The sequence below is a fragment of the Podarcis raffonei genome, chromosome 17 (genome assembly GCF_027172205.1).
Source record: "Podarcis raffonei isolate rPodRaf1 chromosome 17, rPodRaf1.pri, whole genome shotgun sequence".
Lineage (NCBI taxonomy): Eukaryota > Metazoa > Chordata > Lepidosauria > Squamata > Lacertidae > Podarcis > Podarcis raffonei.
Genome location: NC_070618.1, coordinates 5531589 through 5546029, shown reverse-complemented (window position 1 = coordinate 5546029; position 14441 = coordinate 5531589). Strand labels below are relative to the sequence as shown.

At 41.7% G+C, this 14441-nt stretch overlaps 1 protein-coding gene across 4 annotated transcripts in view; it reads right to left on the bottom strand.

The window, feature by feature from the left end:
- Positions 1 to 14441, bottom strand: part of MELK (maternal embryonic leucine zipper kinase) — a 39610-nt gene that overhangs the window by 2248 nt on the left and 22921 nt on the right. For 3 of the 4 annotated variants that reach the window (XM_053370405.1, XM_053370403.1, XM_053370406.1), the window contains exons 9-17: positions 12186 to 12254; positions 11027 to 11125; positions 9014 to 9100; positions 6100 to 6231; positions 4877 to 5008; positions 3578 to 3791; positions 2480 to 2576; positions 1845 to 2013; positions 431 to 534 (exon numbers count right to left, since the gene is read on the bottom strand). In XM_053370405.1, coding sequence (XP_053226380.1) covers positions 431 to 534; positions 1845 to 2013; positions 2480 to 2576; positions 3578 to 3791; positions 4877 to 5008; positions 6100 to 6231; positions 9014 to 9100; positions 11027 to 11125; positions 12186 to 12254 — 1103 coding nt within the window. The remainder of the gene's footprint in view (positions 1 to 430; positions 535 to 1844; positions 2014 to 2479; positions 2577 to 3577; positions 3792 to 4876; positions 5009 to 6099; positions 6232 to 9013; positions 9101 to 11026; positions 11126 to 12185; positions 12255 to 14441) is intronic. The other variant, XM_053370404.1, reaches the window with a different exon arrangement.

Genomic DNA, 14441 nt, shown 5'->3' with positions numbered 1-14441 from the left:
AAAAAGAAAAAGAAAAATTGTGCCACGAGACAAAGGCACACATATTTTAAAAATTGACTGTGATGTGTCCTTTAGAAAGATATCAAGAAAATGATCTTTCTGCCAAGTGGTTGATTGCACTCATTAAATTGCAACTTGGTTTGGGGAGAAATAAACCATGAGTGCAGGTCTGGGTGACAAGCCAAACCACGGCTCGCTTCCCAGCAGCAGAAGCAGGAAAGAGCTAAGTACATGTAATTTCAGCAGGGTGCCAACTAACTGCTCGTTCATATTAAAGCATAGTTAAAATAAAACTATGGTTTAGTGCAACATGCAAACTAGGCCACAATTCTAATGTAGAATGAGCAAGATAGCAGCTTGTTAGAGGATCGAGGAGAAATTATCTGATAAAGATACCAGACTGAAATAAGGAATGAATATTTACACTTACCCCTTCTGTACAAAATCAACTTGCTTTTTGGGAAGGATTGCAATTATTTCCTTCAACAGCTCATCTGGATTTAATAAGTTTGTTGTGGTCACATTGTAATGAGCCTAGAGAACAATACATTTGGTGCACATTTAGGACACAATTCTGCATTTCACGTTCAAACACCAGCTACATTATTTCAGAAAGAAAGGAGAAGGAGAGGATGAGAAAGATGTTATGAGTCTTAACGGTCCATGGCTTTGACTTAATGGCAGAACATCTGCCTTGTACACAGAAGATCCGAGATTCAATCCATGTCCAGGCAGGGCTGGGAGAGATCACCATCTGAGATCCTGGAGAGTCGCTGCCAGTCAAATCGGCCTATCCTGAGCCGTGTAGATGGACCAATGGTCTGGCTTGGTATAAAGCCATTTCCTCTGCTTCAAAACATTGTTCTTTGCTACATAAGTGCCATTCAAAGTACTGGAAGAACCATTCTTCCCAGCATGTTTAGTAGGCTTTAACTAGGTATAAGGCCTTAAGGTTCTTTTTTGTTTAAATTCAATGTTTCATGCCAGACTTTTAGGCACAAAAGTCCATAGACATTTGTTTGACGTTCCCAACACCTGTAAGGAAGCCCCATCCAAATGATTTCTATGAAGCCGAAGCCTTGCTTCACTGAAATAAAGTTTCTTACTGTTCTAGCCATTATCATATTCGCTGCCACTTGCACCTTGAACTTTAAAAGTGAAAGAACTCGGAAGTTTTGATCCATGACGTGAAATCCACTGCAAGCATCACAGAACTGGCACCTACTTGCCTACTACTTGTTAAGCATGGCATTTGGGCCTTCATCAGCTGTTTGTGTGGCCTGGATCAGGCAGGCTCCATGACAAGAGTCATTTAGTAGAACAAGGGTATTCAGCTGTAGCTGAATCTCTGCAACCAGATTCCAAAAGTTGATAGTTGCTAAAGCTGGCCATCATTTGGACTTAAATCTGCAAGTAACCTTCCAAATTTAGCCTTTTCAGCAACGAGAAAGCTTACTGGACTGTGAATTTAAGTGCAGCACAAAAACAGAAAGTTTTTCGTTAGTGCTGGGGGCGCATTTGAAAAGCTTGGAAGACATGGCAACTCAGTCTAGGGTGTCATGTGCAGATGGTGTTTAAGCATTACACAGTAGCTGCTCCAAGTCTGCACACTGCAGAGATGGATACCACTAGTTTTTTTTCCCCCAGTTAGCTATTCCAGGATGAGACACCACTTTATTAGACTTTAAAAAACAACAGCCACAATGTCTCCAGTACAGTGAGGGCTTGAGGCTTGGGGAATCATAGCCATAGACCTCCACAGCCCAAACAGGCATGTTTGCTTACTGATACATCACTGATAGTTTAATCAGTAAAAGAAATCCCAGGTAATTCAGCAAACTTACCTTTAATTTCCTTGGACCCTCTTTGGTTGAGCCTCTCTTTTTGTTTGGTGTAAGCATTGTAATAACTTTATCCAGGCCTCTTTCAAGGCTCCCAAACATCTTGGTTCCTTTTCTCTTTTGACCACTTTCAAAATGAGCTTGGTTCAAGTCCACTTCCACTGAGCGACACCTGTCATGTTCAGAGATAGCAAGTGCAGAGTTGTTTTCAGTGGCTGGGAATTGACAGTTTTTAGATACATCAGTAAAAAGGTCTTTCAGCTTCTGCTCTTTTGTGGGGGTGGAGGGAAGGAAGAGGAGAGAAAGGGGAAACTGACAAAATACAGGGCTAAAAGGACCTGCTGCACAACAGTAATTTGGGATTTTGAGAGCGAGTTGTATATATGCTCCAATTCTCTGGGGGCACAAGAGTGAATTTTAATTATGGAAAACAGGAATGCATCCAAGACTACTGAAGTGTGTAATGTAAGATTTTTTTTCTGCAGCTTTTTAATATTTGTTGGTAAATGTAGGAACGGATTTAAATAGGTTATAACAGAGCAAACAGATGCCATTGCAAAAAGCTTTTCCCCATCAATACAAGGATTAAGATTGTACAATAGACTACCTGAATATGCTCAAGTTAACTGGACATTTACCTTCTCTCAGGGCTAATGACTCCAGCTTCTAATTCACACGGTTTTGTAGAAGATGGTAGCTTAACTGGGGTCTCACTGGTGGCTGCTTGACTTCTCTCTGCAAGAAGCACCACCCAGTTTTGAGTCTATTTAGAAAGATGCATTATCAGCCCTTCGTAGTCCCATGCTTAATCCCATTATTTTCTTACTTTGGTAGAAAAACAGCCATTCTTGAGTATTCCCCCCACCCCCCGCTGCAAAATCAGTTTGTAAATGCAAGGCTCCTCCCCTAACCAAACAGCCTGGAAAGGACCAAGCATCCTCAGTGGAACCCCCAGAAGGAAATACCCCACTCCCCCCAAAGAAGAATCTTGAGTGGGATATCAGCCACAGATCAGAGCAGAGGGTGGATTTTAAAAGAGATTTGAAGGAAGGGATTCTAAACACAAACAAGAAGCTGAATTGATGGTAGTGGAGTTGGGCTTGGAAAGTATGCAGTTTCAACTAATAGTTATTCTGCTGGCCAACACAAAAAGATGTGATAGAAAGTCAGAAGTGTTTAGCTAACTGCACAGTAGTTTTCAACAGCCTAATAATTATGAATACAATGAAATACTTTTTTTAAAAAAGCAGTTGTGGAAATACCTTGAGCAAACTGTTACAGGTTTATTAAAATAGGTACAGAGTAAGGAGCTATCCTACCCAGCCACCCACTTCTGCACAGCAGGCCTTGTTAAAAAGTACCGTCAGTAAGATAATTGATTAATTAGGGCTTCCTGCTCATGCCCCCTTGAAATACCCCTCCCGGGAAGGATAGGTACAGAAGTGCTGTTTTGTTATTTGGCCTAAAGGCAAGATAACCTAGAGCAACAACTGGACACAGTGCTCCAATACACCATGAAGCAGGAAGTCTAGAACACAGCAATTCCACACACCCCAGTGTCAGATGTTAACCTGTAGTTACTGCCTCGAGCCCCATCCTCCAATCTAGTATTTGTTTCATGTAAACTGCCTGGAGTTTTGGAAATTAAGTGGTAAATCCTGTCCAATAAAAATAAATAGTATTTGTTAACAGTTTTCTGTTTCCAACAGCAATCCCTTCTCATTTCCAAGCCATACCTTCAGGTAGAAATGCACGATTTGGCGTTGTGAGCACTCTCTTCTCATTCATGACCCAAGCTGGTGTCTTTGGAGGGGGAAGAACAAATGGCTCTGGCTTTGCCGTAGAACAAGCACCAGAGTTTTCTTTGTTGGCATGCTTCTTTGAGGCTCTTCTCCTTGGCACAGGAAGCAGAGGCGGAGTGAACTCTCCACCATCCAGGAACAACTGAGGCTTTTCAAAAGAAAATATTTTGAGGAAGGGAACCTATTTTCCCCATCCCAGACAAGTCACACGTGCAGATCAGTACACTGTTCACAGCAAGCCATGACCCAAGCCATCACAGGCATGTTGGCAACTTATTGTCTTCATTAGACACAGCTTGGCCTAACAAGGCAGGATTATCTGTACCTGATGTATGTTAAATGATCCAGTTTCTCTCACCCCTTACATGACACCATTTGACTTTTACACAGAGGCACACATGTGTTCTCTCACTGACTTTTTGCAAGAAGAGACAGAAATGTTCAACTATTGCTACAAGGGGTGTATCTGATCACACCTTGTAATTGATTAGTGGAGAATGAGAAGGGTCATTGCCTGTATTTTCCATCAATCCAACATTATCTCGGACCTTTGCCAATGCCAAGTTGTTCACAGCCAATTCAAGCATTGGCTAAGGTTTTTATTTGACTCATCTTGTCGCTATTTGCACCCCTGCCATGAATAGCCCCGTAACACATCACCCAAGTTCTGTAACTTCCAGTTACATCATGTTACGGGTGGCGCTGTGGGTTAAAGCCTCAGCGCCTAGGACTTGCCGATTGAAAGGTCGGGGGTTTGAATCCCCGCGGTGGGGTGCGCTCCCATCGTTCGGTCCCAGCGCCTGCCAACCTAGCAGTTCGAAAGCACCTTTGGGTGCAAGTAGATAAATAGGGACCGCTTACCAGCGGGAAGGTAAACGGCGTTCCGTGTGCTGCGCTGGCTCGCCAGATGCAGCTTGTCACGCTAGTCACGTGAACCGGAAGTGTCTGTGGACAGCGCTGGCTCCCGGCCTATAGAGTGAGATGAGCGCACAACCCTAGAGTCTGGCAAGACTGGCCCGTACGGGCAGGGGTACCTTTACCTTTACCTTTAACAATGCCCAGCCCCACTTACTCTGCACTGGAACCACCCCATTCTTCTTTGGGAAAGCTCAAAGGTACTTATGTTTGGTCTCCACCAGACAACCTCTAAGCCAATACCAACGTTTTAAACATCAGAGGCAAGCATAATTTTTTTTAAAAAAATCTATCATTTAGTTAATAGGTACAAGATACCTGCTTTGTTTTGGGTGTATTGCAAACAGGCTGAGATTCCTCACAAGAGGCTAGGAATTCCATGGATCCAAAGCCACATGCCATTTCATTCCCGTCTAGATTACCATCGTAAGACAGGGCCTTTTTGAAAAGCTGTTCAAAGAGGTATAGTTCATTTCATTAAATGAGTGCACTTTCAAAACCCTTCTCAGTTAATTCTAAATGTCTCAAAGACATCACAAAAATAATAATCCAGCCTTTTGGGTACCCACACTTATTTGTTTCAGTGAGGTTAAAGGAAAAGCTTCGTGAATGACGAGCATACCATGCTGAATTGAGTGGTTCAACTCAGTTCCCGTGGTTCAGCATTAAGCTGTCTTCCTACCACTTGGTCATTCTGGAGAGAGGGATGACTCCTCCCCTTGGAGGGGAGGCAAAAGGCTTCAGAGGACCTTGTCTAATCTTCGGACAAGGCATCATCCGTATTAGGAATGTCCTTCAGTAGCATCTGGCAAATCATAACATTCAAGCCTGCCTTGGTTCCACTGTAATGAAGGCTTGGACAATACAGCCTGCTTCGAAGAGGAAACGGCACTTTGTGTTTGGAGGGTTCTGTGGCTAAAACCCATTTTATTTTTGATACTTCTGTCACACGCTTCCTTTCAAAAGGTCATACCCACTCAGATAGCACTGCCAAGCAATCTCCCATCCATGCAGGCAGAGATTTGCTTAGCTTTAAACATAGGGATATCCTGTGCCTTCAGTCCCTTCTCTGGGTTCCAGCTCTAGAGAAGTGTTATGAGCCGTCTCCAATGTAACAGTGACCCAACTGACCTCAACTGGAAGTTAGTGTTGCCAGCCCCATGCTGTGGAACACCCTTTTAGGAGAGATTCATCAAGCACTCTCACTTTTGACTTTCATCTATTGAAGACACTTCATTCTAAACCTTTGTAGCCATTTTTTTTAATAAAAAAAATTTGACTACCCGGTCACTTTAATAATTATTTGTATCGTTTTTAATTTCGTTTTATGTTGCATACCCTCCTGGTATGTTATGATATGGGGTGTAAAAATATTTTCATAAATAAATAGTTCACTCTATAGCTGAAATTTCATTATACTACTTGCTGCCAAGTCAAAACACCCAGCAAGGGCTTGTTTAGCTGCACCATTCATGGGGGGGGGGGAATGAAAACACAGCAAGCTTTAGGAGCAAGACAGTGACCAAATATGAATCACACACCTTCTGTTCTCTGGATGGAGTGATGCCAGCACCTTCTGCCATTACATTTGGAATCCTTAGACGAACAGGTTTACCATGTGCTTTCTTTGATTGAAGCAAAAGGTATGTTGCAGTCACATGATCATATTTCCACTAAGAATACAAATAGATCTGGGTTACTTTCTCAGCCATCTTCTTGAATAGGAGGGGACAGTGGAGGGTGGACATACCTAAAATCAATGCCACATTCCAGAAAAGCTTAAACTGCATATAGTCTAAGTATTTTTTATCTCACTTTTAAAAAAACACCTTACTGTAACTTCATTGTGTTCAGCACAGAACCTTTGTAAACTTTTCCTTCCAAATATAGTCAATGGGTTTTTACACAAGAGAACATAAAAGGCATGTTGTCACTGGTACCATCATATCAAAAAGTTGATCCGAGCAGAACTCCAGGACAGAGATTTTAAAAAAGGGAAATTGTGGAAAAGGCAAGGGAGTGCTATGCTAAGTGAAGGGAATCTTGCAGTGCCAGATGATGGAATAAGGAAGCAACTAGAAAGATTTCAGAACATAAATACTTTCCTCAAAAAGCACCAGAAAAGGCTCCTCAGCCAGTGCCTTCTCCTTCCCACACTTCAAAATCCCCCTCCCCTTTTTTCTTGAAGGGAAGGAGATGTCAGAGTTCTGAATATATGGGCTAGTTCTAAAACAATTTTTGTCTTATTATAGAACCGAACATAATTATCTGAAAAATTAGGTTTATACACCTCCTGCTTTTGCCTTTTCAACAACTTTAAAAAAAAACACCTTTAAAAAACCCTAGCCATGTTCATGCCCATCTGAAATAAGTTTAGCAATTTAGATTCAAAACTCCATTAATTCATCTCCCCCCACCATTATGATCACAGATTTCTGTGAAATTCACCTTCTGCTTCAAACCTCTACTGCATTAATTTTATAATTGTAGAATAGTCCGTACTTCTGAGTCAATGTGCCATGAAAGATGCAAATTCTTACCATGAAATAAGCAGTTGATTGCCATGAAGATGCTGCCTGAGCAGCAACAATTTAGATCTGCAAGTTCTTCTTAAGAGATGCAAAACACAAGAATTTCTACTTACAACTGATAAAGTCTATTGACGAGGATATTTGCAAGAGACCAATTGCTTTTATCAGTGGCTTTGAACTGTGTTAAGGGGAATCCTGTGGTTCCCTCAGAAGCCTATCAGGTTCTTCAGCGAGACCAGTGATGAGAACAATTCCCTGAAGAGTCAGATTATTGCTCACCAACATTTATTTCAGGCAACACAGACGCTGGAAATTGCTAGAGTATGCTCTGAGAAATGCCAAAGAGCACACCTATCACCCTTTGTGAACCAATTGGCCTGGCCTGATATCTGGCATCCTCTGCAATATGGATTTCATGGCTGATATGGAAAACATTCTTTTAATAGTAAATAACTTGAAGACAACCAACTTAAGCCAGTGTTTCAAAGATCAGATCTAATCAGATTACATTCTAAATCAAAGATATAATTTAGTGTACAGTACACAGAATGTGAATATCTGCACTTTATCATTAATTTTTGTGTATGTTCCATTGCAGAAGCATATAAAAGGCACCTCTTCAGACAGGTTTGCTGCTGCTGGCTAGCAGAACTGCAAACTTGTTGATCTCACCAAAAAAGTACCAGCAAGAAACTTATTCCAAGTATTTGTATGTTAGTGTCATAAACAAAACTCAAACAGTGAGGCTAAAGAAACAATGAGGTTAAAGATACACATTTTCCAAGTGTCCCAATGCATCTAAATCTACAATGAGTTCTCCAGATGGAAACATGACATAAGGAATGTCACTTCTGTTCATAGCCAACATATCAAGAAATGTCCTTCTGTAGAGTTCCAGTTGTTTCCAGTTTTTATCTTCATGGAACTCTGTCACTCCAAAGAAGCTTGTTCAGAAAAGTATGTGTCTGACAAATGATTCTGGTCGTGTTTAAGGTATAAACTTGGGTTGCTGCAGCAAGTCTCTGATAGGCCGGAGCCTAGTTTTGTGACAGGCTGAAACTAGGGGCTGATTCTGGCAAAGGTAGAACAGGCTAGAGGCAGATGACGTCTATTCAGAAGATAGCCATGAGTCAAAGGCAGATTAGATATGAAGTTCCAGATGAGATGGGTGGTCTGTGCTATTAACACCCGCAGATGAATGAGATATTGAGAAACTTTGGCTATAACTGGAAGTAAAAACCATAGAGAGAGCTAACCAAATCACACGTCCATAGCAGGCTGAAAAGCTGCAGTTCAAGCAGATACCACCATACAGGAGGCATTGCAACACAGCAGAGTCTGGGCAAATAATTAGTATGGGAGCTGTACTGGTAGCTTAAGATGTAAGGTGCCTGGACTCAGCTCCTCATGTCCCCCAGCACAAGAACCAAGAGTCAGCAAACTTTTTCAGCAGGGGGCCGGGTCCACTGTCCCTCAGACCTTGTGAGACGGACGGACTATATTTTGGAATATATATATAAATGAATGAATTCCTATGCCCCACAAATAACCCAGAGATGCATTTTAAATAAAAGCACACATTCTACCCATGTAAAAACACATGATTCACTGACTGTCCGCGGGCCAGATTTAGAAGTCAATGGGGCTTACGTTGCCTACCCATGACCAAGAGTAAAGTCTTGAAAAACCCTAATCCTCTCCCAGCCCTTCACTGCAGTGGATGACTGGTAGCAGTGGACCAATCTATTCAGTAACAGTTCTAAATTTAGAGTTTGAGGCAGCTACAGTCACAGATGTATTAGAGGGCTTAAACTACGTAGTTCTAAAATAGAGATGTTAGTTTTGAGACACGCTCTACAGGATTGAATATTAGATGTGTGAACAACTAAATCTCTCAGGAATTATTATTAAAGTCAAACATTACCTCTGAAATCATCTCTGCCATACTTTCTCTGCTACATTTGTGATACACCGAAAGTTCTGTTATGCAGTCTTCATCAAGGCGCCCAAGCTGGGAGGGAAAAAGATCTGTTTAAATATTGGTGTTAAAACTGCCAATACACCCACCCTCATTTTTTTAAAGACCTGCACACCGCTGGCTCTTTTCCATCACACACTTTCCCACTGGATCACTATGTCTACTCTTAACTGTCAGATCTCCAGAACATTTTGCTTTTAAGTATACCTAACCCCGTATTTATTTACACAATTTTGTTTGGAAAAAATACCCAAGTGGTCTGTAATCCTTGATTGCAAAATACCCATGGGGAATCATTTACAGGACTACATAATAATGCATAGCATTATGTTGGTATCTATTAACATCTGCACACTTTAGAGCTGGAGGTGGGGAGAGGACCCTCCCCTTAAAATGGTGAGAAAATATAAATATTTGGAACAGGGCAAGCATTTCTGAAGTCAAGAGTTCAATTTCCTATTAGTTTTTGCAGCCCTATTTTGTGTATTTTTCATAGTTCACTCAGCAGAAACGATATAGTGTCAGATGTTTAGATGCCGAGAGCTAGTATGTCTCAGCTTGTTCTCACTAGCAGTTATTTCTGGATTGAAACCAATTCTGGATGATCTCCTATTGTGCCTGGTGCTACCGCATACTGTTACTTTGCAGTCCGAGAGAGAAGAATTGAAACAAAATATGTTTAAGTATATGTAGCCAAGCATAAATAAAGGTAGAATATTCTAGTATAGAGAAACAGTGACACTCAATGGGCAGTGGCCAGTGTGAATAATTTCGTCGGGCTCATCGCCTATATGCAAGCACAGAATCCACTAGATTTCAAATGGACCTGCTGCTTATTTGGCTGCACAGAAAGGTCTCTACTCAACACTGTGGAGAGCCTCTGCTGGTCAGAACAAACCATGCCAGGCTCGATGGACAAAGTCAATCAGCTGCTTCCTATGTATGTATCTATGTCTGAATTCAATGAACAGCTCTCCCCCACTGCAGGTCACTTTGCCAGGCTTTCATTGGCTCAAGATACATCTGATCCATTTCACTCCTGGCTTAGAGTCAGGAATACAAAGGAAGAATTGTGAGCACACTTATGCTTCTTCATTATTAGTTGTGGCTTAAAATTTCCTGCACCAGACATCAGGCATGGCATCAGAAGCAGAAGGTCGGTGTGGTTTGCGGGGAACAGACTGGTGGATCTAGCTAGACCTATGGGCCAGAAGGTCCCCACCACTGAGCTATATGTTCAATGCTGACTTAATGAGGAAGAAAGGCAACAGCAATTTAGTTATATAATACAGTGGTACCTCGGGTTACAAACGCTTCAGGTTACAGACTCTGCTAACCCAGAAATAGTGCTTCAGGTTAAGAACTTTGCTTCAGAATAAGAACAGAAATCGTGCTCCGGCGGCACGGCAGCAGGAGGCCCCATTAGCTAAAGTGGTGCTTCAGGTTAAAAGCAGTTTCAGGTTAAGTACGGACCTCCGGAATGAATTAAGTACTTAACCCGAGGTACCACTGTATGTATAAAATAATAATATGTCATATCTCTCTCATCACTGCTGTTGGATTCCAGTCAAATCAGGTTGTTTTGACACAGATACACATATATGGCTCATTGTTAAGTGTGTTGCACATGCTCTTTAAAACTTCACAATGGTAGGCAAGTACAGAATAAAGGTGCAGCTTGCTCTTGAGCTCAGTCTAGAAACCCACAGGAGACTTGTATTCACCACTGGTGCAGACAGTACACAAAATGCTTAGCAGCTGGCTGCATCATGCAAGGATACTGATTTCTTTCACTATAAGAATTCTGAACTCTTTTAATCACACAACACTCTGTGAAAGGCCTAGAAGATTCAGTTTAGTGTTCCATTTAGGAGAGACACTTCGCCTTGTTACCATGCCACATTAGCCTAGATTCAGCTTTGTTATATTGCTCTTGTTCAGATGAATTCGTTTACTCACAGGGTATTTACTTTGCCACTGGACAGCAAATGAGTAGCCATGCATGAGCCAGGGGTGACTTAAGAGATGCTTAACCATAATCCGTTTCTTTGGGTCCACCTAGTGGGTAAGAGTAGAGATGCATTTCAAGAAACAGTTACTTTAATCACAATAAATAACTGTACCATATATTTTAGCAATCCTCTGCTGTAAGGATGGAGCTGTGCAGTTAAGCAAAAGGCTAAACATAGTTTTTCCAAGACACGTCTGAAGGTTTGTCCTGAAAACTATCATGATGTTCCTGTTCCGGATAACAGGAACAACACATTCCATCAGCCCTGATTTCAGGGGTGTAATGTTCCATTCATTTGCTTTAGTATGTTAAGAAACTGTAAAACTGTAAAATGCTGTTAGTACCATTGTGATGTCTGCGTGAGGCACAAGGATCAGTAACTTGCATCCCTGCAACTGGCAGGAGAGAGTCTGGTCACATCCATCTTAATTTCCCACTTTTGTTAAGCAGTTTGGGATTTCTCCCCTTTTTTAAAGACAAGGTGGAGTAAAAGGAAGAACAGTAGTTGCTTTTTACTAAAGCGACTCAAGCTGAAGCCTTCATGTATTTCCCTCCTCTCTATATAATAAAGGTGCAACACTATAAGAAGTGAGACAAATTCATGGTGGATAGGGCTGTTGACAGCTATTAGCAACTTCCAGAGACAGCATGCTTCAAGGCCAGCTTGCATGCCCTAATGGTGGGCTTCTCGGAAGCACCTAACTGGCCACTGTGGAAAACGTGATGGACCTCTTTCAGGGCTCTGTGGACTTAAAACACCAACGTTCCTTAAATCACTGCTCCTATTAGAAGACCATTCCAGAGAAAAGAAGACATTTACTAGAAGTGGGGCAGAAAGAGAATTTGCTTCCACCAGATGTGGAGACGGCCACCAACTTGGATGAATCAAATCTATGAAGGATAAGGCTATAGATCACTGACAATGGCTATGTTCTCCCACCACGGCCAGACTCAGGAAGCCTCTGAATACCTGTCACTGGGAAACAGGGGTTGGAAGAGTGCTGTTGCACTCAAATCCTGCTTGTGGACTTTCCATAGACATCTGGGTTGGTCACTGTAAGAACAGAATACTGAACCATTGGTCCATTGCGCTTATGCTCTTATTACCTGCAGCATCTGGTGCAGCAGTAGTTCACTGGCAGGTGAGAGCCATTTTGGTGTCTCATATTTTCCCCTCTGTAGAGAAAGTAGTTTTAGCATTAGTTCTAGTTGAATTAGTGGAACAGCCATCACTTGAACCAATCAGAGTTTTCTACCACCCACCCCCCAAGCAAAATATAGGGTGCTTGTTAGGTTTCAGGGTTGACCCTGAAAAGTAACAGCAACACAGCCTGACCTCCAGTGGGCAAGTTGGTAGGAACATTAAATGGACCGACATGGGTATCTATGCAATGCAAGATTTTACTCCAAAAGCAGACAAAAAAATTAAGTATGAAACCGCTCATCTTTAGAAGAGTGAACTCAAAGAGCATGAATGAAATTCAGTGTTAATAGCCAGTGTAATACCCAATTCTCCATATGACTGAAGCTTTCCACAGTCTGCATCATAGCACTCAATCATTGCAGACGTCACCTCACTGCACTGGATGAGTCAAGGACATTATATTCTGCACATTTAGTGCCCAAATATAAATGTAGGCTACAGCTATAGTTTTTGGTCAGCTGCTTTACTTCTCTAGCTTCTGATAATTTAAGAGGGCTGGAAGTGAAAAACTAGAAGTGATTTTAATCTGTGGGCAGCACTCATCCATCTACCGAAGAGCAGATGGGAAACTATTGAAAGCTGTTCCTGAGAACTTAGGTTTATAAAGGAAATACATTTTGCTTGATGACCAGGTAAGCGACAGAAGGACAATCCAAAGGCTCAAGATCCACAAGGTAGCTTGTAGTTTTGAGCCACAGACCTGGACACCTTAAAAAGATCTTAATCACTCCTTGTTTACAGGCATTAGGGGGCCTTTCCCCTTCCTTCTCCCACCTAGTCATTTGGTATGCATAATACATTCTTAGTCTAACCATCTATTTTTAAGAAACTTTTTACAATAGCCTCTGGTATCTTAAGCTTACTGGAAACAAGCTCTGTGAGGATTTTAAGACCCTGTTTCCTGGCAGGGATGGTGGCCCTCCAGAAGTTGCTGGACTACAACTCCCATTATTCCTGGCTACTGGCCATCCTGGTTGGTGCTGATGGGAGTTGGAGTTCAACAGAATCATGTGAGCCTCAAGTTTCCCTTCCTTGCTTTTGGGAAAACAGTAAAGATGCCTTTAGTGGGAGGAACAGGAGGGTTGTGTCTTCCTGCCTCTTCAGAGCTTCTGAACAACAATGCAGAGCTCATTTGATTATTGCACTGTGCACGGTGTGAAGAAGACTCGGAAACTTCAATTGGTCCAAAATGCAGCGGTTAGATCACTGGCTGGGTTTCCATATAGATTTTTCAGCTAATGCTGAAGACACACCTATTTACCCTGGCCTTTGACAGCTGATGTGTATATTTTCAGGACCCTGTTTTCAGGATCCTACTTTTTGTGACTGTATTTTTTTTCAGTTTAAAACTGTTTTTATTGTTGTCTTTAAAATTGTTACACCCCACCCTGGGACCTTAGGGTGAAGTGTGATTATTATTAAAGTTAGTTCCCTCCCTACACCCAGTTTATATTCAATGCCCACCACAAAGTCATAAGGCAAGTCAGGCTCCCCAGATGCTAACTTCCTTCCTCCATACCTTCTCCTGTATTGTGAACCCTGATTCTGAGATATGCAATCAATTGCTTCCCCAAAGCTCTTTTCAATTCTATCAAAGCCTGCATCTTTACATTTTGTCCTTAAATATATTATATTACCATGTAATTGTACATTGTTTTAAAGCAATGCCTCCAAGGGTTTATTCATCTGAAAGGTCTGGGTCTTCATTACTGAAGATCACAGAATCTTCTCTTGGGAAAACATCCACATTCCAAGGGCAGACACAATAATCACCAACAAACTTAAGGGATGCAAAGGACAGGGCACACCTTATTTAACAAGCTAATATGTAGCCATATCACTGACACTGAGCAGAGCAGGAGAGTTGTCTTTCCTCCAAAGCTAGAGAAGAGTAGAAATGAGATCAGGACATAGAATGCCTTCTACAGTAGAGGAAAAGCTAAATTAGGACCCTTCAGTTTAGAAGAGACAAGCCTAGTAAGATTCAAAGCAAAAACACATGGATGGGAAATCTGTGAAATGTTTAATCTCATGCAACTAGAAGATGTTGACTGCAGATCATCCCTAAAAGCTAGTTACATAGGAGTTTGTTTCAGAAGAAATCTAGAAGTGCCTACACAACTATATTCAGGTAGGTAGCCATGTTGGTCTGATGCAGT